The 27,300-nt window shown below is 40.0% G+C and overlaps 1 protein-coding gene across 10 annotated transcripts in view; it reads right to left on the bottom strand.

The window, feature by feature from the left end:
* The window catches only part of KLHL32 (kelch like family member 32), a 230,157-nt gene that overhangs the window by 31,426 nt on the left and 171,431 nt on the right, over positions 1–27,300 (bottom strand). For 7 of the 10 annotated variants that reach the window (XM_060283355.1, XM_060283356.1, XM_060283354.1 and 4 more), the window contains one exon: positions 25,496–26,222. In XM_060283355.1, coding sequence (XP_060139338.1) covers positions 25,496–26,222 — 727 coding nt within the window. Of the gene's footprint in view, positions 1–25,495; positions 26,223–27,300 lie in introns of those variants that run through there. The other 3 variants (XM_060283362.1, XM_060283363.1, XM_060283364.1) reach the window with 2 other exon arrangements.

Here is a 27,300-nt window from a genome sequence, read left to right as displayed (position 1 = left end):
ATTATAACCATGTACTCTAACAGAAGTTATGTAAATGTGGTCTCTCTCTCAAAATACCTTACTGTATTGTACTCCTCCTTCTTCTGGTGATGACGTAGATGATAACCTACTTGATGATATGAAGTGAGGGGAATGACATAAGCATTGTGACATATCATCAGGTGACTACTGACCTTCTGACAGTACATCAGAGGAAGGATCATCTGCTTCAGGTGACCCTGGGTCATGGAGCCATGATGATGTCAATGGTTAAATGTCAAAAGCAGACCATGTCAATGTTTGGGGATCTGGAGCATGATGGAGTAGAATGGCACGAGATTTCATCATGCTATTCAGGACAGTGCACAATTTAAAACTTCCGAACAGTTTACTTAGGGAATTTTCCATTTAATATTTCCAGACCATGTTTGATTGTGGGTAACTAAAACCACAGAAAGCAAAACTGCAGATAAGGGTGAACTGCTGTGTAGCCAAAGTATTACCATTTCAACATAAAATTAATAAAAACTTATTGAGCTATTTTATATTCTTTTTTTCATACTGAGTCCTCAAAGTCCTGTGCATTTTTGACACAGAACAAGTCAATCCAGATTAGCCACACTTCAAGTGCTCAATAAGGTAATGAGCTTTTCTTATATGAGTCTTACCTGGCTACCAGCTACCATATTGGACAGCGCAGATAACAGCTGCTGTTATTCTCAACTTTTTTGAAGCCCTCTTGACAACAGCTTAGATCCAAAAGACTTGAGACCTTCTGCTAGACCAAGAACCACTAAAATCCTATCACAATTCTAGCTAAGATTCTCCCATTTGTCCTCATACTTCTTTTCACATTTGGGGTGTACACTGAGACCTGTAAAACCTAGAAATTATTGATTCTACTTTAATTTTTATGACCAAATGGAAAAACTATAAAACAACACATAAAAGAGCACAGTGAGAAAATAACACTAGTAGATATTAAATATTAGGTAGTAAAATAACAGAAATATGGGAACCCCCCCAAAAAATCTATCTTTAGAAATATTGCCCTATACAGAGTTCTAGATGCTAGCGTAAAATGAATAACATTCTTATTTTAATAAGTATCACAAAGGAGCAACTCATTTTGCAATAAAGATCTAAAATTGAGCCAAACTATAAGTTTCATAGGGAAATTTTTTGATTTTAAAAAATGTGTACTGGGGCAGGATCAAGAAAGCAGAGTAGGAAGATCCTGAGCTTACCTCCTCCCACAAACACACCAGAACGGTAACTACAAATCTCTGAGAATGACCTGAAGACTAGCAGAACAGATTTTCTGCAACTAAGGATGTTGAGATGAGAAGCAGGGACACAGATGTAGCCTAGTCAGAACCCACACACTGGGTACAGCAACCACAAGTGGGAGGGATATCACAGCCACAGTGGTGGTAGCCCCTGATGAGCAAGGAGTCTGAGCCCCACATTGGGATTCCCAGCCCAGAGGACCTGCACCAGGAAACAAGCCCCAATAATGTGCAGCTTTGAAAAACAGTGAGGATTATATTCAGGAGAGCCAGAGGGATGTGGGAAACTGAGACTGCTCTTGAAGGGCTTGGACACAAACTCACTCACTCCAAGTCCCAGTGCAAAGGCAGCAGCTTGAAAAGTACCTGGGCCATATGAGGAGATCCACTGACTAATTTTAGGGCATGTGCCAAAGGAGCAACAATCTGGTGGAACTTTCTCTAGGGACAGAAGTGCTGGCAGGCATCTTTTTACTTTCCTTCCACCTAGCTGGCCCAGCACAGGTGGGCACCATTTTTGTCACGCTCAGTCAACCTAGCTAACACCAACCACCCTGCCCCAGCATCCCTTGAGGATCAGCCCTGCCCAACCGGCCTGTCTCAGCTGGCCCCTCCAAAGCAGCTCCTGCCTCACCCTATCAAGTGAGCTGCTCCATCCAGCACTGACCGGTGTCTCACCAAGGTATCTGCCACACTGGAGACCAGTCCCATAAACAGTGCACCTGTAACAGTCATGGCCAGGCCTTGCAGCCACTCATGCTGGGGGCCAGCCCCACCCACCAGCACACCTGCACCAATCACAGCCCAAACAAAACAGGAAGGCACAGCTATCCCACACAGGGGAAACCCCTAGAGTTCCTGGCTTGGGTAAGCAGGGGAGATTGCACCACTGAGCCCCATAGGACACCTACATAAGGCCACTCTTTCAAACGGAGAGACCTAGCTAATATACCTAATACAAAGAAACAACCACAGAGAGTTAGGCAAAACGAAGAGACCTTCCAAACAAAAGAACAAGACAAACCCTCAGAAAAACAACTAAACAATAAGGAGATAAGCAAATTACCAGATAAAGAGTTCAAAGGAATAGCCAAAATGATGCTCACCAAACTGAGAAGAATGGAGGAACACAATGAGAACTTTCAACAAAGAGAAAATGTAAAACAGAACCAATCAGAACTGAAGAATACAATAACTGAAATGAAAAATACACTAGAGGGAACCAACAGCAGATGCAGAAGAATGGATCAACCAACTGGAAGACAGGGTAGTGGAAATCATCCAATCAGAACACCAAAAAGAAAAGAGTTTAAGGGACCTCTGGGACAACATCAAGCTTACTAAAATTCACAACAAAGGGGTCCCAGAAGGAGAAAAGAGAGAAATGGGGACAGGAAACCTATTTGACGAAATAATGGTTAAAAAACTTCCCTAACCTGATGAAGGAAACAGACATCCAAGTCCATGAAGTACAGAGTCCCAAACAAGATGAAACCAAAGAGACCCACACCAAGACACATTACAATTAAAATGTCAAAAGTTAAAGAGAAGATATTAAAAGCATCAAGAGAAAAACAACTAGTTACTTACAAGGGAACCCCCATAAGATAATGAGCTGAGTTTTCAGGAGAAAATTTATAGTCCAGAAGGAACTGGCACAATATATTCAAAGTACTGAAAGGAAAAAAACGTACAACCAAGAAGACACTACCTGGCAAGTTTATCTTTCAGAATTGAAGTAATATCTTTCAGAACTGAAGAGTTTACTACACAAATAAAAGCTAAAGGAGGGCTTCCCTGGTGGCGCAGTGGTTGAGAGTCCGCCTGCCGATGCAGGGGACACGGATTCGTGCCCCGGTCCGGGAAGATCCCACATGCTGCGGAGCGGCTGGGCCCGTGAGCCATGGCCACTGAGCCTGCACGTCCAGAGCCTGTGCTCTGCAGCGGGAGAGGCCACAACAGTGAGAGGCCCGTGTACCACAAAAAAAAAAAGCTAAAGGAGTTCATCACCACTAAACCAACATTACAAGAAAGGTTAAGGGAATTTCTTCAAGCAAAAAAGAAAAGGCCATAACTAGAAACAAGAAAATTATGAAAGAAAAAATCTCACTGGTAAAAGCAAACATACAGTAAAGGTGGATAAGAACCACCTACAAAGCTAGTATGAAGGTTAAAAGACAAAAGTAGTGAAATCATCTATATCTAAAATAATTAGTTAAGTGATACACAAAATAAAAAGATGTAAAAGATAACATCAAAAACATAAAATGTGGAGGATGGACAAAAATGCAGTGCTTTTAGAATGCACTCTAACTTAAGTGACCATTAATTTAAACAGCTATAAACATAGATTGTTACTACAGGAACCTCATGGTAACCAAAAACCTATAACAAATACACAAAAAATAAAAAGAAAGGAAAGCAAACATATTACTAAAGAAAGTCACAAGGGAAGAGAACATAGAAGAAGAAAGAAGAGGGAAGAACTATAAAAACACCCAGAAAAAAATTAGCAAAATAGCAATAAGTGCATATCTATCAATAATCACTTCAAATGTAAAGAGACTAAGGGATCCAATCAAAAGAGGGTAGCTGAATGAATTAAAAAAAATAAGATATATATATACACACACACAAACACACACACACACACACACACACAACCTATAGGAGAATCACTCCAGATCTAAACACAAACACAGACTAAAAGTGAAGGGATGGAATAACATACTCCATGTAAATGGAAATCAAAAAAAATTGGGATAGCAATACTTATATCATACAAAATAGACTTTAAAACAAAGACTGCAACAAGAGACAAAAAAGGTGTTATGTAATAATAAAGGCATCAATCCAACAAGAGCATATGACACATAAATATTTATGCACCCAACATAGGAGCACCTAAATACATTAAGCAAATATTAACATACATGAAGGAGATATTGACAGTAATACAATAGTAGGGGACTTTAACACCCCACTTGCATCAATGGATAGATGATCTAGACAGAAAATCAGTAAGGAAATATTGCCCTTAAACGACACATGAGGCCATACAGCCTTAATAGATATACAGAACCTTTCATCCAAAACCAGCAGAATACAGATTCTTTTCAAGGGCACATGGATCATTCTTCAGGATTAATCACATTAGTCCACAAAAAAGTCTCAATAAATTTAAGGAGATTTAAATCATTATCAAGCTACTTTTCTGACCAACAACAGTATGAAACTAGAAATCAATTATAAGAAGAAAACTGGAAAAAACACAAACACGCAATAGATGAAGAAAAAGAATTTGACAAAATTCAACATCGATTTATGTTAAACACTGTCACAACAGAGTGGGTATAGAGGGAACATACTTCACTGTAAAAAGGACCACATATGACAAACCCACAGCTAACATAACTCCAAGGTAAAAAGCTGAAATATTTTCCTCTAAGATCAGGGAGAAGATAAGGATGCCCACTCTTGCCACTGTTATTTAACACAGTATTAGAAATCCTAGCACTAGCAATGGGGGAGGGGAGAGAGGAGGCATTCAAATTGGAAAGGAATAGGTAAAACTGTCACTATTTGCAGGTGACACGATACTTATATACAGAAAATCTTAAAGGCTCCAACCAAAACACTATTAGAACTAATAAATGACTTCAGTAAATTTGCAGGATACAAAATTCACATACATAAATCTTCTGCATCTATGTACACTAATAACAAACTATCAGCAAAAGAAATAAAGAAAATCCCATTTTCAACTGCATCAAAAAGAATAAAATACTTAGGAATAAATTTAACCAACGAGAAAAACACCTGTACTTCTGATAACTATAAGATACTGATGAAAGAAAATGAAGATAACACAAATAAATGGAAAGACATACCATATTTACTCATGGATAAGAAGAATTAATATTGTTAAAATGTCCATACTACCCAAAGCAATCTACAAATTCAATGCAATCCCTATCAAAATACCAATGGTGACTCCCTCTTGCGAGAGCACCAGAATCACAACTAACTGCTGAACAATCATCGACAGGAAGACACTGGAACTCACCAAAAAAGATACCCCACATCCAAAGACAAAGGAGAAGCTGCAATGAGACAGTAGGAGGGGCGCAATCACAATAATATCAAATCCCATAAATGCTGGGTGGGTGACTCACAAACTGGAGAACACTTATACCACAGAAGTCCACCCACTGGAGTGAAGGTTCTGAGCCCCATATCAGGCTTCCCAACCTGGGGGTCCAGGAATGGGAGGAGGAATTGCAAGAGAATCAGACTTTGAAGGTTAGCGGGATTTGATTGCAGGACTAAGACAGGACTGCGGTAAACAAAGACTCTACTCTTGGAGGGTACACACAAAGTAGTGTGTGCATCAGGACCCAGGGAAAGGAGCAGTGACCCCACAGGAGACTGAACCAGACCTACCTGCTAGTTTTGGAGGGTCTCTTGCAGAGGCGGGGGGTGGCTGTGTCTAACCGTGGGGACAAGGACACTGGCAGCAGAAGTTCTGGGAAGTACTCCTTGGCATGAGCCCTCCCAGATTCCACCATTAGCCCCAACAAAGATCTGGGTAGTCTCCAGTGCTGGGTCACCTCAGGCCAAACAACCAGGAAGGAGGGAAGCCAGTCCCACCCATCAGCAAACAAGCTGATTAAAGTTTTACTGAGCTCTGCCCACCAGAGCAACAGCCAGCTCTACCCACCACCAGTCCCTCCCATCAGGAAGCTTGCACAAGCCTCTTAGATAGCCTCATCCACCAGAGGGCAGACAGCAGAAGCAAGACGAACTACAATTCTGCAGCCTGGGGAAGGAAAAGCACATTCACACAAAGATAGACAAAATGAAAAGGCAGAGGGCTATGTACCAGATAAAGGAACAAGATAAAACCCCAGAAAAACAACTAAATGAAGTGGAGATAGGCAACCTTCCAGAAAAAGAATTCAGAATAATGACAGTGAAATGATTCAGGACCTAGGAAAAAGAATGGAGGCAAAGATCGGGAAGATGCAAGAAATGTTTAACAAAGACCTAGAAGAATTAAAGAACAAACACCTAGAAGAATTAAAGAACAAACTAACAGAGATGAACAAAACAATAACTGAAATGAAAAATACACTAGAAAGAGTCAATAGCAGAATAACTGGGGCAGAACAACAGATAAGTGACCTGGAAGACAGAATGGTGGAATTCACTGCCACGGAACAGAATAAAGAAAAAAGAATGAAACGAAATGAAGACAGCCTAAGAGACCTCTGGGACATTAAACGCAACAACATTTGCATTATAGGGGTCCCAGAAGGAGAAGAGAGAAAGGACCTGAGAAAATATTTGAAGAGATTATAGTCGAAAACTTCCCTAATGTGAGAAAGGAAGTAGCCACCCAAGTCCAGGAAGCACAGAGAGTCCCAGGCAGGATAAACCCAAGGAGAAACACGCAGAGACACACAGTAATCAAATTGACAAAAATTAAAGACAGAAAAATTATTGAAAGCAACAAGGGAAAAACGACAAATAATATACAAGGGAACTCCCATAAGGTTAACAGCTGATTTCTCAGGAGAAACTCTACAAGCCAGAAGGCAGTTGCACGATATATTTAAAGTGATGAAAAGGAAGAACCTACAACCAAGATTACCCTACCCGGCAAGGATCGCATTCAAATTCGAGAGAGAAATCAAAAGCTTTACAGACAAGCAAAAGCCAAGAGAATTCAGCACCACCAAACCATCTCTACAACAAACGCTAAAGGAACTTCTCTAAGTGGGTAACACAAGAGAAGAAAAGGACCTACAAAAACAAACCCAAAACAATTAAGAAAATGGTAAAAGGAACATACATATCGATAATTACCTTAAATGTGAATGGATTAAATGCTCCAACCAAAAGACACAGGCTCGCTGAATGGATACAAAAACAAGACCCATATATATGCTGTCTACAAGAGACCCACTTCAGACCTAGGGACACATACAGACTGAAATTGAGGGGATGGAAAAAGATATTCCATGCAAATGGAAATCAAAAGACAGCTGGAGTAGCAATACTCATATCACATAAAATAGACTTTAAAATAAACAATGTTACAAGAGACAAGGAAGGACACTACATAATGATCAAGCAATCAATCCAAGAAGAAGATATAACAATTATACATATATATGCACACAACATAGGAGCACCTCAATACATAAGGCAACTGCTAACAGCTATAAAAGAGGAAATTGACAGTAACTCAGTCACAGTGGGGGACTTTAACACCTCACTTACACCAATGGACAGATCATCCAGAAAGAAAATAAGGAAACACAAGCTTTAAATGACACAATACACCAGATAGATCTAACTGACATTTATAAGACATTCCATCCAAAAACAGCAGATTACACTATCTTCTCAAGTGCACATGGAACATTCTCCATTATAGATTACATATTGGGTCACAAATCAAGACTCGGTAAACTTAAGAAAATTGAGATCATATCAAGCATCTTCTCGGACCATAACCCTATAAGATTAGAAATCAATTACAGGGAAAAAAACATTAAAAACGCAAACACCTGGAGGCTAAACAATACGTTACTAAATAACCAAGAGATCACTGAAGAAATCAAAGAGGAAATCAAAAAATAACTAGAGACAAATTATGATGAAAACAGGATGATCCAAAACCTATGGGATGCAGCAAAAGCAGTTCTAAGAGTGACGTTTATAGCAATACAAGCCTACCTCAAGAAACAAGAAAAATCTCAAATAAACAATCTAACCTTACAACACCCAAAGGAACTAGAGAAAGAAGAACAAACAAAACTCAAAATTACTAGAAGGAAAGAAATCATAAAGATCAGAGCAGAAATAAATGAAGCAGAAACAAAGAAAACAATAGCAAAGGTCAAAAAAACTAAAAGCTGGTTCTTTAAGAAGATAAACAAAATTGATAAACCTTTAGCCAGACTCATCAATAAAAAGAGGGAGAGGACTCAAATCAATAAAATTAGAATGAAAAAGGAGCAGTTACAATGGATACCGCAGAAATACAAAGCATCCTACGACACTACTACAAGCAACTCTGTGCCAATAAACTGGACAACCTGGAAGAAATGGACAAATTCTTTGAAAGGCATAACCTTCCAAGACTGAACCAGGAAGAAGTAGAAAATATGAACAGACGAATCACAACTAATGAAATTGAAACTGGGATTAAATATCTTCCAACAAACAAAAGTCCAGGACCAGATGGCTTCATAGGTGAATTGTATCAAACATTTAGAGAAGAGCTAACACCCATCCTTCTCAAACTCTTCCAAAAATTTTCAGAGGAAGGAACACTCCTCTGCAAACTCATTCTATGAGGCCACCATCACCCTGATACCAAAACCAGACAAAGATACTACAAAAAAAGAAAATTACAGACCAATATCACTGATGAATATAGATGCAAAAATCCTCAACAAAGTACTAGCAAACAGAATCCAACAACACAGTAAAAGGATAATACACCATGATCAAGTGGGATTTATCCCAGGGATACAAGGATTCTTCAATATATGCAAATCAATCAATGTGATACACCATATAAGAAATTGAAGAATAAAAACAATATGATCATCTCAATAGATGCAGAAAAAAGCTTTTGACAAAATTCAACACCCATTTGTGATAAAAAAAAAAAAAAAAAACTCTACAGAAAGTGGGCACAGAGGGAACCTACCTCAACATAATAAAGGCCATATATGACAAACCCACAACAAACATCACTCTCAATGGTGAAAAACTGAAAGCATTTCCTCTAACATTAAGACAAGGATGTCCACTCTCGCCACTGTTATTCAACATAGTTTTGGAAGTCCTAGCCATGGCAATCAGAGAAGAAAAACAAATAAAAGGAAAACAAATTGGAAAAGAAGAAGTAAAACTGTCACTATTTGCAGATGACATGATACTGTACATAGAGAATCCTAAAGATGCCATGAGAAAACTACTAGAGCTAATCAATGAATTTGGTAAAGTTGCAGGATACAAAATTAATGCACAGAAATCTCTTGCATTCCTATACACTAAAAACAAAAGACCAGAAAGTGAAATTAAGGAAACAATCCCATTCACCATTGCAACAAAAAGAATAAAATACCTAGGAATAAACCCTCCTAAGGAGGTAAAAGACATGTACTCAGAAAACTATAAGACACTGATGAAGGAAATCAAAAATGACACAAACAGATAGAGAGATATACCATGTTTTTGGATTGGAAGAATCAATATTGTGAAAATGACATACTACCCCAAGCAATCTACAGATTCAATGCAATCCCTATCAAATTACCAGTGGCATTTTTTACAGAAGTAGAACAAAAAATCTTAAAATTTGTATGGAGACACAGAAGACCCTGAATAGCCAAAGCAGTCTTTTTTTAAAAAAAAATAAATTTATTTATTTTTGGCTGTGTTGGGTCTTTGTTGCTGCGCACGGGCTCTTCTCTAGTTGTGGCGAGTGGGGGGGCTACTCTTCATTGCGGTGCACAGGTTTCTCATTGCAGTGGCTTCTCTTGTTGCAGAGCCTGCAGCTCTAGGTGTGCAGTCTTCAGTAGTTGGGGCTCACGGGCTCCAGAGTGCAGCCTCAGTAGTTGTGGTGCACGGGCTTAGTTGCTCCATGGCATGTGGGATCTTTCCAGACCAGGGCTCAAACCCATGTCCCCTGCATTGGCAGGCAGATTCTCAACCACTGTGCCATCAGGGAAGCCCATCCAAAGCAGTCTTGAGGGAAAAAAACATAGCTGGAGGAATCAGACTCCCTGACTTCAGACCACACTACAAAGCTACAGTAATCAAGACAATATGGTACTTGCATGAAAACAGAAATATAGATCAATGGAACAGGATAGAAAACCCAGAGATAAACCCACGCACCTATGGTCAACTAGTCTATGACAGGAGGCATAGGATATACAATGGAGAAAAGACAGTCTCTTCAATAAGTGGTGCTGGGAAAACTGGACAGCTACATATAAGAGAATGAAATGAGAACATTCCCTAACACTGTACACAAAAATAAACTCAAAATGCATTAGAGACCTAAATGTAAGACCAGACACTATAAAACTCTTAGAGGAAAACATATGCAGAACACTCTTTGACATAAATCACATCAAGATCTTTTTTGATCCACCTCCTAGAGTAATGGAAATACAAACAAAAATAAACAAATGGGACCTAATGAAACTTAAAAGCTTTTGCAAAGCAAAGGAAACTACAAACAAGACTAAAAGACAACCCTCAGAATGAGAGAAAATATTTGCAAACGAATCAACGGACAAAGGATTAATCTCCAAAATATATAAACAGCTCATGCAGCTCAATATTAAAAAAAGAAATAACCCAATCAAAAAATGGGCAGAAGACCTAATCAGACATTTTTCTAAAGAAGACATACAGATGGCCAAGAAGCACATGAAAAGCTGCCCAACATCACTAATTATTAGGGAAATGCAGATCAAAACCACAATGAGGTATCACCTCACACCAGTTAGAATGGGCATCATCAGAAAATCTACAAACAACAAATGGTGGAGAGGGTGTGGAGAAAAGGGAACCCTCTTGCACTTTTGGTGGTGATGTAAATTGATACAGCCACTGTGGAGAACAGTATGGAGGTTCCTTAAAAAACTAAAAATAGAATTACCATATGACCCAGCAATCCTACTACTGGGCATATACCCAGAGAAAACCGTAATTCAAAAAGACACATGCACCCCAATGTTCATTGCAGCACTCTTTACAATAGCCAGGTCATGGAAGCAACCTAAATGCCCTTCGACGGACGAATGGATAAATAAGATGTGGTACATATATACAATGAGATATTACTCAGCCATAAGAAGGAACAAAACTGGGTCATTTGTAGAGATGTGGAAAGATCTAGAAACTGTCATACAGAGTGAAGTAAGTCAGAAAGAGAAAAACAAATATCGTATATTAACGCATATATGTGGAACCTAGAAAAATGGTACAGATGAACCAGTTTGCAGGACAGAAACAGAGACAGAGATGTAGAGAACAAACGTATAGACACCAAGGGGGGAAAGTGGTGGTGGTGGTAGGGGTGTGTGTGTGATGAATTGGGAGATTGGGATTGACATGTATACACTAATATGTATAAAATGGATAACTAATAAGGATCTGCTGTATAAAAAAATAAATAAAATAAAATTCAAAAGAAAGAAAGAAAAACAAAATACCAATGACAGTTTTTATAGAACTGGAATAAATAATCCTAAAATTTGTAACAAACCACAAAAGATCCCAAATAGCCAAAGCAATCTTAAGAAAGGAGAACAAAGCTGGAGGTATCAGACTCTCTAATTTCAAACTGTACTACACAGCTATAGTTATCAAAACTGTATGGCACTGGCATAAAAACAGACACATAGATCAATGGAACAAAATAGAGAGCCCAGAAAGAAAGCCATGCTTCTTTTGTCAATTAATCTATCAAAAAGAAGCTAGAAATATACTTTGGGTAAATCACAGTCTCATTGATAAATGGTGTTGGTAAAATTGGACAGGTACATGCAAAAGAACGAAACTAGACCACTTTCTTACACCACACACAAAAGTAAACGCAAAGTGGATTAAAGGCTTAAATGTAAGACCTGAAACCATAAGAACTCCTAGAAGAAAACACAGGCAATACACTCTTTGATATCACTCTTAGCAATATCTTTGAATTTGCCTCTCCAGTCAATGTAAACAAAAGCAAAAAAAAAAACAAAACAAATGGGACTATATCAAACTAAAAAGCTTTTTCACAGCAAGGAAAATCATCAACAAAACAAAAAGGCAGCCTCCTGAATGGAAGAAGATATTTGCAAATGATACATCCCATAAGGGGTTAATATTCAAAATATATAAATAACTCACACAACTTAATATCAAAAAATAGACAATCTGATTGAAAAATGAGCAGATGACCTGAAAAGATATTTTTCTAAGGAAGAAATACAGATGGCCAACAGACACATGAAAAGATGCTCAACATCACTAATCAACAGGGAAATGAATCAAAACCACCTCACACATGTCAAAATGGCTATTACCAAAAAGACAAGAAATAACAAGTGTTGTCAAGGATATAGAAAAAGGGGACTTTTGTGCACTGTTGGTGGGAATTTAGGTTGTTGCAGCCACTATGGAGAACAGTATGGAAATTCCTCAATAAATTAAAAACAGAACTACCTTATCATCCAGCAATTCCATTTCTGGGTATTTATCCAAAGAAAATGAAAACACTAATTCAAAAAGACATATGCACCCCTATGTTTATGTTCATTGCAGCATTATTTACAACAGCCAACATATGGAAGAAACCTAAGTGTCCACTGATGGATGAATGAATAAGGAAGATGTGATATATGTAATGGAATATTACTCAGCCATAAAAAAGAATGAAATCCTTATATTTGTGACAACACAGTTGGATCTAGAGGGTATTATGCTAAGGAAAATAGTCAGACCAAGAAAGACAAATACTGTATGATTTCACTTATATGTAGAATCTAAAAAACAAATCAAACGAACAAACAAAACAAAACAAACAGTTTCATAGGTACAGAGAACTGGTGGTCACCAGAGGGAAAAGGGGTGAAGGATTGGGTGAAATAGGTGAAGGGGATTATGAGGTACAAAATTCCAGTTATAAAATAAATAAGTCATGGGGATGTAATGTACAGTATAGGGAATACAGCCAACAATACTGCAATAACTTTGTATGGTGACAGTTACTAAACTTACCATGGTGCTCATGGTAATGTATATAAATGTTGAATCAATATGTTGTAAAACCTGAAATTACCATAGTATTATATGTCAAATGTACTTCAACTAGAAAATTAAAATAAAAAAATTAAAAATAACTTTAAAATGTGTACTATTATAATATTGACCAAGGTGGCCTTAACATTCCTCTCAGCTTAACTGAACTTTAGACAGGCTTCTTCCTGTCTCTGGCCCCTGACCTCCCTTTACTTACAGCATTTATTTTTTAAAAACTTGCAAATTCGTTCTCTCTGCCTCTTTGAGATATAAATCATTTAAGAAGCTCCTTGCAAGTTTTACAACCCAGGAATATCTTCCTCAGAGACCTGGGAGCCATGCCATTGAGATGTTATCATCAAGGAAGAGAATGCTCCTATCTCCCAGTTTCTGTGGAGGCTAGAAGCCTAACTCCGATGGGTACAAATCAGCAAACACAAATGGCCTAACCACAGAGAAAAACATTTACAAACTTAGGGTAACTGAATGTGCTCAACGCATCACACTGATCAACCTTCTTCCAAAAGTACTTCAGTATATTTCTACCAGCTCACCCCAGTGCTTAAAAACCCTATTGTTTTTCAGAGGAGTTGATTTCAAACTGCATTCTGGTCTCTCTCCCCTAGTGCAATAGTCTTGAATAAAGTCTTCCTTGTCAGTTTAACTGTGTCCACTATAATTTTTGCTTTGGCAATTCAAATACTTTGAATGGGTCACTACTATCAACTCCATGGCCAGAAGTCAAGTCAACCAGACCCCGGAGAATTAGTGCATCAACTTAACTAAAGTGTGATAATCAATCAGTACTAATGGATACATAAAGGAGAGGGAATCTGTCCAGGCCAATCATTACTCTCTCATTCAATCCCAGTAAGGAGAGTATATCTTTCATGTAATTGACCATAGCTATTATTAACTGGAAGGCTTTTTTTTTTTTTAAAGTTCTCTCTGAAGCTTGCAACCACTTTCAAGATCAAGGAAAGTTTTGTCTGCAGAAGAAATCCACAAAGAACAGAGAGAAATGAGCTTCCTGCCCTCAAATAAAGTCTTCTCTGGATTTCTCACTAAATGTCTCATTTTTAAAGATGAAACCAAAGAAAAGGATAATACACTTAAGAAAGCTGAGGCTGAAATGCCTACATAGAGTCAAAATGTATGTCAAAATAAATACAGAGGTATGTTTGCTTCCCCCCCAACCTTCTTGTTTTTAAATCTAATTAAAAATGGAATGTCCAATGATTCTTTCTTAGCATAACTATGGAAGAATAATCAAAGCTATTGAAACCTCACAAGTTTTCAGGCTAAAATGACTGCCAAGTGCTTTTGATCTGGGCCATAACCACCAGATTAACGTCCAGCTCGCCTATAATCGTTTCTCCAAATGAGAGGGAACAGAGGTGAACTCCCCCCATTATTTCAAAACTCTGACAGTTTCTCTACTTGTTTTAGAAATATGGGACAGAATTAATATCTACTGCAATAAACTATCTGTTTATGACACTATTTGAAGATATTTACACTACAATATGTATCAGACTCTGCCCATTATAGATTAAATGTATAATCGATGGATTAGAATGCAGCTATCGCATCCCTTCTCCCAAGCACGGCACACCATTTATCTTCATGCTTTTCAGAATTACTATTTACTGTCTTCCACAGATGCATTTATAATATAGTTTTTTTTCCCCCTTAATCTGCACTCAGTAATTAGATTCCTTACCCTTACATACAAATTTTCACTCACATGACAATATTTAGAAATGAGATATTGGGTTACTAGTTGGGGGTAAAAATAAAAGTCCTAGTTAGTTATTTGGTTGATTACTTCTAGAATGTTAAACCGCAGGAGGTGCCTAAAAAACCGAGTGCTGTAACTTTTGCCAAGTCAGGATTGCAAGGGAAAACCTTAAGAATTGGTTCTATTGCTTTCCCCCTTTGAAATAATTTACAAATGAGCATATAAATAAACATTTCTTCTCAGTACAAAAGATAAATTTAAAAAAAAGCATCCACGTTTGCAGCCCACATTTCTCTAGCAATGTTACCCATTTCCAGAGCTTTATCATTACATTCCCTTCACATAACACTCTTTACTTTTAGATTAATCTTCTGAAATGAGATGCTAAGGATTTGCATACAGATTTGACTATACAAAAATAGATATGGAATTAATAATAGTCTCTATATGTTTTAATTTATCCTAGACTGGAGTACCCTTGCCTGCAGCAGTATTCCTGGCTTTGAAAGTCATCAAGCTGATTTGTCTGCTCTGGGTTATGATGCCACATGCTGCTATACTGCCCCCTGCAATCAAAGCACTTGAGAAGACAGATTCCATGCCTTCCTCTATCGAGTATATTTTATAGATTGGCAGTTTTGATCTCCCTCCCCCACCCCAGGGGGGATAATCTGCATCTTAACAGCTTTCTATAGATACATCTGTCATTAAATATGCCATCTCATATCAGCATCCGTTTTTAAAGCCAAGTTTTCCCTAACTTTGAAGTGCCACAGTCAAAGTTAAGACTTTTCAGCCAAAATTGAAAATGAACAATCCTGTCTTATACTTCTGAACTGTGACTTAAAGATATACGGCAGGTTCCCCCAAAGTCAAATAAGTCTTTAAAAACTGCCAGAAGGAATGAAAAGTTACCACCATGCTACCAGCAGGGAGAAATGCTTTCTATCATCAAGACAAGGGTAAAGCATTTTTCTTAAGCTTCCCTGTTCAACTCCCCACAAAACACTGTGACAAATGGATGAGTGCATGCCAGGGAGAAGATGACAGGTGACTGCGAAACAAACAACCTCTGTCTCCACTACTGAGAGGTCACCAACTCCTAAACTCGTTGTGTTCAAAAGCAACAACTAGCCAATGCTGACAGTGTCCATAAAATAGTGTTTAGAAAAACAGCTCTCAATATTCGTTGGCCAGGGTAGGTCAAGTCTGGTGGCTCTGCTAATTTTGCTTTTTTTTTCAGGGATAGAAACACCTCTGTTGATAAATAGAGAGTCCTACACGAAACTCTTCAGTAGAAAAGAGTTGTACTTAATGCAGCGCTAGTACCCTTACTGGAACAGAGCAGGATGCAAAGAACTGAACGTGTCCATGCTCTTAGGGAAGATGCTCCAGGCTGGAATTCTGTGAGCCAGCTCAGGATTGTGGCAAACTATCTTGAGTTCTCTGCAGTGCCAGCTTCACACTAGTCTAGGGGGTTCATTTCAGCAGAATGTGTGCCGTCAGCCTCCACCCCCAGCTCCTTTATGACTCTATCCTTGGGGGAGCCATTTAACAGCCAAGTTCATGTCCTCACATGCAAAATGGAGACAGTGAGACCTCTCTCATAGGTTTCAGGTGAACAAGAGTACTCGGTAAAGAGGCCATCCATACGGGAAGTTTACTACAATGGTGTAGTAGTGGGGCTTTCCTGGTGGCGCAGTGGTTAAGAATCCACCTGCCAATGCAGGGGACACGGGTTTGATCCCTGGCCCGGGAGGATCCCTCATGCCACGTAGCAACAAATCCCGTGCGCCACAACTATTGAACCTGTGCTCTAGAGCCCGCGAGCCACAACTACTGAGCTCGCATGCCACAACTACTGAAGCCCACGCTCCTAGAGCCACAACAAGAGAAGCCACCGCAATGAAAAGACTGTGCACCGCAACGAAGAGTAGCCCCCGCTCGCCGCAACTAGAGAAAGTCCGCGCGCAGCAACGAAGACCCAACGCAGGAAAAATAAATGAATAAATTTATTAAAAAAAATACTGTAGTAGTTTGTTTATAAAAATTTCTTGCTATTTTCACAAATGAGTATTATGGAATATTGAAAAAATAAGTATGAAATAATAAATGAATGAATTTTGTAGTCTGAAATAGATTCCTTATAGTTCTTTTTTCTAATAACCACAATTACTGGCTGGTTTATAAAGTATCAAAGACTTTTTCCTTCTTTAATAGTTTAAGCATCTCCTCTGTAAATCTGCTCCAATTCTCAAAAGACTAAAAACTTTACACTCATAGTCTAATTATCAAAAGCAGTAGGTGTGAGTTCATATGAGTCATTTTTTAAGAAAGCCAAACTCATTAATATTCCTTGATAAAAGGGACACCATAAGAATATTTACAATGAATGCAAAAATAAACTTTTCATTATCTTTTTTTTTTTTTTTTTTTTTTGCGGTACGCGGGCCTCTCACTGTTGTGGCCTCTCCTGCTGCGGAGCACAGGCTCCGGACGTGCAGGCTCAGCGGTCATGGCTCATGGACCCAGCCGCTCTGCGGCTCATTATCTATTTTTACATGATATTAGACCGTCCATATTTTGGGAGTGTTAATAATGCTCCATAAACAATTAAAGCCAAGAATCTTTCTACTAAATTAGCATCTTGAATAGAAGCATACTTAATCCAGGCATTAAATTAAAACTAGTATCCATATTATTTCTGTCACACTTGAGGAAACCACGCAAATGGATGGGTTATTAATATATTCAAAAGCCGCAAAGGAAGTCTCCAATTTACAAAATATCTATAAAGAAAAGGTTGATGCACTTGAAAATATAAATTATATTTATGTCACCTAGAGTGAACAAATATAAACTTGTAATCCAAAATATGTAAGGTATGCACCATGTGTTATTTTAAATAAGTGAACTAATAAATGATGGTAAAACCTACCACAATGCAGATGTCAGCTGACCTTTAAAATCTCAATAAAATTTGCTCTAACTCCAATTCTCCATTCTGCAGAAAGATGAAATCCTGCCTCCAAAGATTTCTGCACGCTCCTAGCAGGGTTAAGTTCTCAGGGTCCCCTCTGCCTGTCTCTAGTGTCCTGGTTTTGCTGTGTTCTTGCTGGACCTTTTTCCTCTTTCCTGCCATCAACCAAATTCTTCAGCCATTCCCCATTTCCATAAAGTAGCTTTAATCTTCTTCTCTCCTCTTTGGGAATAAAGAAAATGATATATTTCTCCTATTCTTAGATAGAGCAATTCAGCTCACTCTTTTTTCTACCTTCTTTTTCTAGATTCATCTAGATAGACACAAATGGATCATATAAACAAAGACTGTAATCACCATGAGAGGAATTTTAGAGCCAATGGGTGTTTTTTTAACTACTTAAACTACCAATTTTAAAGGCCACTAGACTACTATATTTTAATATGCAATCCTTTCAGAAAACAATGTTCTCATCTAAACCAATGTACTTTAGAGTACCTCCTCCATTATTATCACTGTTTCTGTATGCATTTTAACTTTATATTATTGTTTATGTTTTAGAAACTAAACTATAGAAACACAAAAAGGAAGACATTATATAGCTCAGCTCTGTGCCCGAAGAAAGATGGTCCGTTAAACAATTAAAGACAATCAAATGATTACTGATTCTACACAAGTCTCCAGGTATGATTACTCTTCTATGTATCATCTACTTTCAGTCATGCCATTTGGAAGTTCTTTTTACAATGTAAGCACCTGTTTTGAGACCTTTGCTGTAACGGGTTTGTGAGGTTTCGTGGAAAAAGTATGGTTTTCAAACACCAGAGACACAGAGATCAAATTCCAGCTTTGTCAAATACTTGCTGTGTGATCCAGAAAAATCATTTCACCTCTTTAAGCCTCATCTCTTGAGGAGCAGTGTGAGGGGAAACCAAGTGCTACTTTGGAATAAAGGGCAGTCAGTTTAGGATGAAAGCTTTGATAATTATTTTGGAGAATGTAGGTGATCCGACTGCTTTCTTCAAACCACTGGGCTCTTTTAAAAGGATTGTAGAATAGTTCATTTCTGTTTGGCTTCCATTTCAGTACAATAATGTAATGGTTTTGTTTTCATCTCTTTCAGATGGAGAGTAGTAAAGGCTGGGGCAGAAGTGAAAACAGAGAAGAAAAAGTAACTGCTGTGGCCAGCTGGTTGCTGGGATCTGAAGCAACAAAGATTTCACTCTTAGTGGAATTCCAGTCCACTAGGAAGTTTTAAGTGGAATGTCAAGCTATGAAGCCCAAACCCTCTCCCAGGAGCAACAAACAGACCCTCTCCGGTACCTGCTCCCATAACACGACACACTTATTTCTCCCTCAAGCAAACCTTAAGCCCTTGACCCTCACCTAACTGGGATCCCAGCATGCTGAACTCTTCCAGTAGGATCCTCTGGGCTCTTCCCAGCCTAAAAACCTTCCATCGTGAGTGAATCCAAGGATTTTCCCTCTCCAGTTCTCTGCTGAGCACCACCAAAAAACAGAACAGAAATTTGCAAACTGGGATACCATAATTTCGTGGTTTCCAACTTAGTGTAGGCTCTGACACAATTTTTTTAAACATGTCAGTTCCCTCTGTTTGCTCTCAGCAGCTCCTCAGGCCCTCTACCTGGTCCTGACACAGCACGATCTCCACAGACAACCCTGCCCCTCCCTTGACTCCATGGCAAGGACCCTCTGCAGGTCCCTGCCCCTCCTCTCTGAGCTTACCTAGGTCCACATCCAGCATTGCCTCCTTCCCTGGAGCTGAAGGGGTCTCTCCTCTTCCTGTCCAAGACTGAACCCCTCCCAAACTCCCTCTGGCCTCTTCGGGACCCTGTGTCAGTGGTCAATATTGCTGTGCCCCAGACTTATCCCCATTCCTGGTACCTAGGAGCTGCTCTCAGCATTTACTAACCAGAGGACGCCCCTACTCCACTTCAAATTCACTCTCTCCTTTCCCTTAGCTATAGATGTACTTAATGCGCTCACATCCTCAAAAAAAGTTCCCTCCTCTGACCCTGGATTTCCTCCTTAGCTACTCTCTCTTCTCTCAGCCAAACTTCCTTCTTTTTCTTTCCTTCCATCTTTCCTCCTTTTTTCTTCCTAAAGCCAAAATGTTATTTATTAATTTATAGTGAAAAATACGGGAACTTCCCTGGCGGTCCAGTGATTAAGACTCTGCACTCCCAACGCAGGGGGCGCGGATTCGATCCCTGGTCGGGGAACTAAGATCCCACATGCCGTGCGGCGTGGCCAGGAAATAAATTAATTAATTTTTTAAAAAGAAAAAGAAAAATATGGCTGTCACCCGGACTGAAGAATGTGTGTACCTAGAAACAGCACAGTCTCTCCCAGAGCACAATAATCGGAAAGTTGCTGGGTAAGCTCAGGTTCAGGGAGCCAAGTTTAGATGAAATCCCAGCTTTGTGCAAAGGTGGCCTATGTACCTGCAGCTGTTACTTCCTCAGTCTCCACCCACACCTTCAACCACTGCATTCTAGCTTCCACCTTCTTCCGCTCTCCGAAAACCGCTTTCACTGAAATTACCAAGCAGTCCCTGACTGAAACTGCAGAGGAGGCATTCTGGACTTAGATGTCCCCACGGTACTGGTCACGTCTCACGCACCCTTCAGCTTTGGCTTTGGTTTCTACACCACGCCTCCTCCTCTGGCCTTGCCCATAGCACATTCTCAGCTCCTTCCTTAGCTCCCCCTCCTCTGCGCCCTCCTGGCTAGTGTTTCCCCACCTTCTGCCCCTTTGCACACCACCTCTGGCCCCTCTGTGTTCTCATACTCTCCACTGCCTTCTCATCGCACCTGATTTGCTGCCAGAAACTCCTCACGTCCATTTGTTCTGAGAAACAGGAGGCAAGGTTCTATCTCTGAGTTTGAGGAGAGTGAGGGCATTACAGCTGGTGAAGGAGAGTGGGTGAGACCCTAGTGTCAGGATGTAGACAGGGTTTGGAGGCTGAGTGGATACATGTGCCAAGCCCCCTGTCAGCTGGCCTCCTCCCACTGGACTCAGCTGCCCGGGTACAGGCACAAAGCAGACCATTGGGTTTGCCCAACAGTGTGTGCCTGCCAGAGGGCAAGACAGTTATTGAAACGGCTGCACCATGAAGCCCAAGCCTGAGCACAGGGAGGGGTAAATGGGCAAGTGGGAAGCAGCCAATGGACCTGAGGCCAAGGGAGGCTGAAGGTGCCAGAAACTTCTGTGAAGCCTCTCGTGCCCCCGCACTGATTACTTCCTGCTTCACACTACTTCTGTACCTTGTAAAGCTGTCTATCATCACACCCACACACACCACACACTTTACTGTAATCATCCATTTAAAAACTGTGAGCCCGGACTTCCCTGGTTGCGCAGCGGTTAAGAATCTGCCTGCCAATGCAGGGGACACAGGTTCAAGCCCTGGTCCGGGAAGATCCCACATGTTGTGGAGCAACTAAGCCCGTGCGCCACAACTACTGAGCCTGCGCTCTAGAGCCCACGTGCCACAACTACTGAGCCCGCGAGCCACAACTACTGAAGCCTGCATGCCTTGAGCCCATGCTCCACAGCAAGATAAGCCACCGCAACAAGAAGCCCACGCACCGTGACGAAGAGTAGCCCCTGCTAGCTGCAATTAGAGAAAGTCCACGTGCAGCAACGAAGACCCAACACAGCCATAAATAAATACATAAATAAATTTATTTTTAAAAAAACAAAAAACTATAAGCCCCGGCGTGGGACCTGTCTTTGTGGCTCCCGCACTAGCCTGGAACAAGACTCAGGGAGGTGAGGAAAGTTGCTCAGCATCTCCTGGTTGGTCACAGTGGAGCCAATTTCACACTTGCATGTGCCCTCAATCTGTGACCTCAGAGCACCACAGTCAGCCTCTGCCATGCCCCCATTAGCTCCTAATATGTTGTATACAATTTTTTAAGATGCAAGTAAAATGATATTTGCACAGTAAAGTTACAGCTATGGCATTTTTAAAATGTTAATGATGCTTTATACTGTTCTAATTGTAAAGTCCCTTTAGTAGGTTTGAATAAATTAAAGTTACTTAAAATGGGGCAACGCAAACTTCATCTAAATTTAATCAAGATGAAAATAAATATATCTTCTAGGGAGTTAAAGAAGCCCTAACAAATGTTCTTTCATTAGTGAAATACCTGAAAACCTCTTTTTTTTGCGGTACGCAGGCCTCTCACTGTTGTGGCCTCTCCCGTTGCGGAGCACAGGCTCCGGACGTGCAGGCTCAGCGGCCATGGCTCACGGGCCCAGCCGCTCCGCGGCATGTGGGATCTTCCCAGACCAGGGCATGAACCCGTGTCCCCTGCATCAGCAGGCGGACTCTCAACCACTGCACCACCAGGGAAGCCCCTGAAAAACTCTTTGATTGTCAGCTCCTAGAGGGCAGGAAGTGTGTTTGCTGAATTATTCTTATTTATCTATGAACCAGCACTGACTTTAATAAAGATGTACCATTCACCAAGAGAATCAAGAAAACACTAAGTGCCGCTTTTGAGGAAATGCAGTACCATTTGTCTTATTATTGCAGTTTTAAAGCACTGATTTTGTAGTTAGTTTCCCATTATCCTGCTGCCATTTGACAAAAATGAAAAGGTAAGTTATTCTGCAAGATGAGCTCAGGATTCATTTTCACTCACAAAAAAAGGATCTTTTTAGTAGTTCACAAACAATATCTTACAATGGAGAGCATACCTTTCAAAGCACAACGGCAGGATATTTAATGCTTATTTTACTTCAGTATTGTGAATTTCAAGTAGAAACGATGTGGAGCATTTGTGAATTGGGTCACGATGTCAAATGCTAGAGGAGCCTGTAAAGTCTGACTATCTCTAACATCTTAAATTACATGCTAATGGGCATCTCTATACAGCCTAGTTTTCTGAATTCATCTTTGCCTGTCTCCTTTTTAAAACCACGGACAGGTTTCCAGGTATCCTGACCCTAAAATGGACAGTGAGGGGGAGAGGGTATGTATAGAGAGGGAGCACACTGGAAATATTGAGTCCCTAAAGAAACATTCATTTTGTGTTCTGTGGAACAGAAATAAGCTCCCCAAATCCACATCCTATAATCCTTACTACCTTCACCTCAGGCAAAGCTTACAGAATACCAGAAGGATGCCAATGACCCAATCCCCCATCAATTAAACTGGAAATATTTAATTATTTGGTAAAGAATAAGGAATAGCCTCAAACATTTTCTTCTGCTCCAAAAAAAAATCAGGGTAACACTTCTAAATCAGAGATAGTCAGGGTGAAATATACCTGTCTTTTTTTTTTTAAGGAGCCCATAGCAACCCCTCCCTATCCCTGGTTAGATTCACAATTGATTTTTTGTAAGCTGAGCCTGAGGAAAGAGGCAGACGACTGAAGGTATTAGAAATGTCACTGGTGATTTCCTCTTCTTTCCAATTAAAGGTATTGTACTGTACACAGGGAAGTGAGTTTTTCATCTCAAGTTCACAGTAGGGAGAAACAAACCTGAGAAAATTGTGATTGTTTTCATTAAGTATGGTTAACACAGGCAGCATATATTAGTGCAAAAGAAGAACAAAGGAAATGTATTTCCTTTCATAGTAGGGGAAAAACAAAGTGATATAGCAGTATGGACTGTAATAAGTTGATACTCTTAATACAATGGAAAAGGAAACATACAGACCCATATGGAAAGAGAAGTCAGCTTGATACCAGGTTGATAGATCTAGCCAGGCTAACATAAGTTTCAGTGCTTTCTTTAGGCCTCACTAAAGAAGGTATTAAGTAGTCGTATTTTGAAGTCTATGCAAGGGAAACTCCAGCACTTTTTTTAAAAGCTAGTTTTATAGCCCAAAAATAAAAGTAAGTAAGGAATAATTATTAAACTAATTATGAGAAACATATACAAAATTTAGAAAATGCAATGCAAAATTTAGGAGTGCAGTACCTTAGCAATATATGAAAACTAAATGAGTCAAAGGAAGGGATGTAAGTTGGAATAAAATATAAATTATACTGATTTCATAAATCCATCACTGTTTTGTTATCTAAGTCAAATACAGATCTGTTCCTTCTAATAGCAAGGATTTATTTGCAGCCAAGTTTAAGGTTTCTTCAACAAATCTGACAGGATACAGTCCTGGTGGCTTTTTTCTTAAATACTGAAATATATACTTAAAGAAAAAGGAATAAGTCACCAGATAAATGAGGTCTTTATCTAAATATATCTACATATATTAACATACACACTCATATCTAATGTGTATTTGGTATACAGGACCAGCAATTGTTGGATACACCTCACTTATCCTCTTTCTTGGTCCCAACCTTAACTTCATTCATTAATTACTGAGCACTTAAACCCAGACATGAGCTAGGTTTCTTCAATAAAAATCAGTGAATTGCCAATAATTGAGGCACTGCCCAGAGCAGCCAAGACTACAGCTGTATCCCTGGTTATTGAGGAGAGCAGAAGGAAACATGGGCAGAGTCCAGTGAATTTACTTTAAGTGCAAGGGGGAATTTTGTCAGAGCAGATGTTAAACTAGAGAAGATTATTCAAGGAAGCTTAGAAGTCTTCATAAGTATACTTAAAAGTGATTGTTTCGTCTGAGTACAAACATCTCAAAGTTACTCTTGGTAATTAAGTTGTTTGATTTTTCTATTCCTCTTTGTCCTTCACATGGAAATGCAGCGAGATCCATCTGGGTCAAAAAATGAGTATCCTCCAGCTGAGAGAAGATGCAACTTTCTTCCCTAATAGGCAAACCTTTCAAAGGAGGACATTTGAGGACTTTCCAATAATAGGATTGGAAACACAAGGTGATAATGTGATGTCAATAACACATGCCTCACAGGATCCTCTGTGCCAGTGAAAAGTCAGCTATGAGGGGTTGGAAGAAGCATGTGGGTGTGAGTGAAACAAGATTGGCAACGAGTAGATAACTGCTGAAGCTGGGTTATGGGCACATGGGATTCATTATACTAGTCTCTCTCCTTTTTTCATAATCAAAAGGCTTCAAACAAAACCAAAGACAAAAACAAGTAAACTAAAATAATCAGAACCCCCAAATAATCAGGAAGAATGGGAGAGTAAACAGGAATAAAGGATTGGGATGGCATGAGTAACTACAATTCGCAGATAACAGAAAAACATTATTTTAGCCAATAACTTAAATCCCTTCCCTCAATGCACAGCATGGCTCCTACCTGGATCTATTCCCATTGCTTTACTCATCCAAATGGATTAACTGGGCTTTTACTTCGCCTGCCCTGTCTTTGAAAGACTGGCTCCTAGTCAGGCAGCCCAGGGTGAAAGGAAAAGCCAAGGACCTGGATAAACCACAAGGTGTGCAATACAGTCCATGAATATCAAAAACTGACAATCTAAACAATAGAAGGTTTGGTAGAAAAAGAGATGTGATTGGCCATTCATTTCCATCTTGAAATTTTACTCCACTCATCACTCAGAAAGCCACAGAAAGGTCAATTACTCCCCCATACACTGCTCTCTACAGAATGGTGCTCAGTAAATGACTGTTAATTAGCTTAAATGGCACCCTTGGCCGAATCGTTCAGATACACGTGGCCACCACTACCAAAGCCTGACTTGTCAATTTATGCCACAGTGAAAGTGTTTTGTAATAAATCCAACGTATGAGGCATGTTCTACCTGATATCCAAAGAAGACCGTCAGCCACGTAGCCAGCGTGACAGGAGAGGGACCGGTCAAAGGGCTGGACGAAAGTCCACTTGTTCTTCTTGGGGCAATATCGCTCAACGGTCGGCAGAACCTGGCGCAGTTCATTTCTGCCCCCAGCTGCATAGAGGTACTCATCCATGGCTCCCAGAACGAAATGCTCCCGGCAGTTTTTCATGGGTGCTATCTCTGCCCAGGAATTACTGCGGGGGTCATAGCGACAGGCAGTCCTCACGGCACACGTCCGGCCGCTGGCGTGCTCGACTTCCCCTCCTGCTACAAACAGGAAGTCCCCCATGACTGCCACACAATGGTGGCTCCTTCCCACGGGCATGGGAGCCAGCTCACTCCAGTTGGCAATGGCAGCTATGAGGGCATTCTCCTGATCCACGGGATTGAAGTACCGAAGTTCCTTGACTCTACAGACCTCACGCTTCTTCCCACCGATGATGTACAGAGTATCTGACTGGAAGCGCGGTTTGGTCCTGCGAGTCTGCCACACGGGCTGTGCGTAGATGCTCTGGTGGTACTCCAGGGCCTCGTTGACAAGAGCTGTTGCGGTTTCACTTGCCTGGACGAGGGGGTGGGACAGGGCAACTGTATGGAGAGTGTCCACGTCCATCAGGCCAAAGCGGATGTACTGCAGGAGCTCATCCATGTACTGGTAATGGCAGCTGTGTTCCAGCCACCTCACAGCTAGCTGAAACAGAGGCAGGGAGGTGGAGAGAGCACGAAGGTAAGAAGAAGCCAAAGCAACGTGGCACAGAGGCCGGCTGCCATGTATTCCTTCAGACTCTTAATAACACTTTTATTTTTTCTTACGAACCACGGAACACTCAAACATTGTTATACCCAGTTGAGGGATTTTTTTTTTCCTTTCCGCATCAGCAGAGACACAAAAGAACTCAAAACACTGTTGGAGAGATTAGAACAATGTTAAGCAACACGGATAAGACTTAAAGGATCACTTGAGGTGAACAACAGTTACTTTTCAAAGAATGAGAATACGGTTGTGAAACAGCCTGTTCCCTTAGGTTTCATGCATAAGAGGCTTGGTTCGCCCCACCACCAGGATATGTCAACGGTGAGCCATGTCATCAGTTCAAGCAACATATGTCAACCTGTGAGTCAAGGTGCTGTATCAATATGAGTAATGTGAGAAAATATGTGATCATCTGAGACCACAGGATGCACTTGAAAGAAAATCAATACGACACTAGTAGCAAGGTTTAGAAAGAAAAAGGACTTCTTTCCCCCCCTGCAACTTTTGTAGGTGTATCAGGAAGCAAGAGAAGAAAAAGAAAGATTGCAACCTATCAATTTATTTTATTTTTTCTCAACTAGTTTTCATCTTGAAAACAGTTGTTGTTTGTATGTGTAAGAAACGGGCAATTTGTTAGAGCCATTTTCATAAAAACAGGATACAGAGGAGATTATCTTTGTATTATGGACACAAGAGCAGAATGTAATCCTAAGCTTTTTGATTAGGTCTAGATCTCTTTCAAGAAGGAAAGGGGTAAGAACTTTCGGCTATAGACAAATAGAATGTCTTAAAACTAAAGCAGGTGCATTAAGTCATAAATAACAAAATTGAATAGTAGTTTAGAAAATAATATCAACAAAAATACAATTCATGTTATGGAGCACCTGAAGTAATTTAATTAATTGACTTAAGTTTGGCAAAGTTTTCCACACATCAGCATAGAGAGGTATATCTAATATCTCCAGTCAACATATTTGATAGAATTTATTCTTAGCAGTACCTATATTAAACTAGA

The sequence above is a fragment of the Globicephala melas genome, chromosome 14, assembly GCF_963455315.2.
Source record: "Globicephala melas chromosome 14, mGloMel1.2, whole genome shotgun sequence".
NCBI classification, from domain to species: Eukaryota; Metazoa; Chordata; class Mammalia; order Artiodactyla; family Delphinidae; genus Globicephala; species Globicephala melas.
Note: the sequence above shows the minus strand (reverse complement) of the source record. Positions and strands in the feature narration are given on the sequence as shown.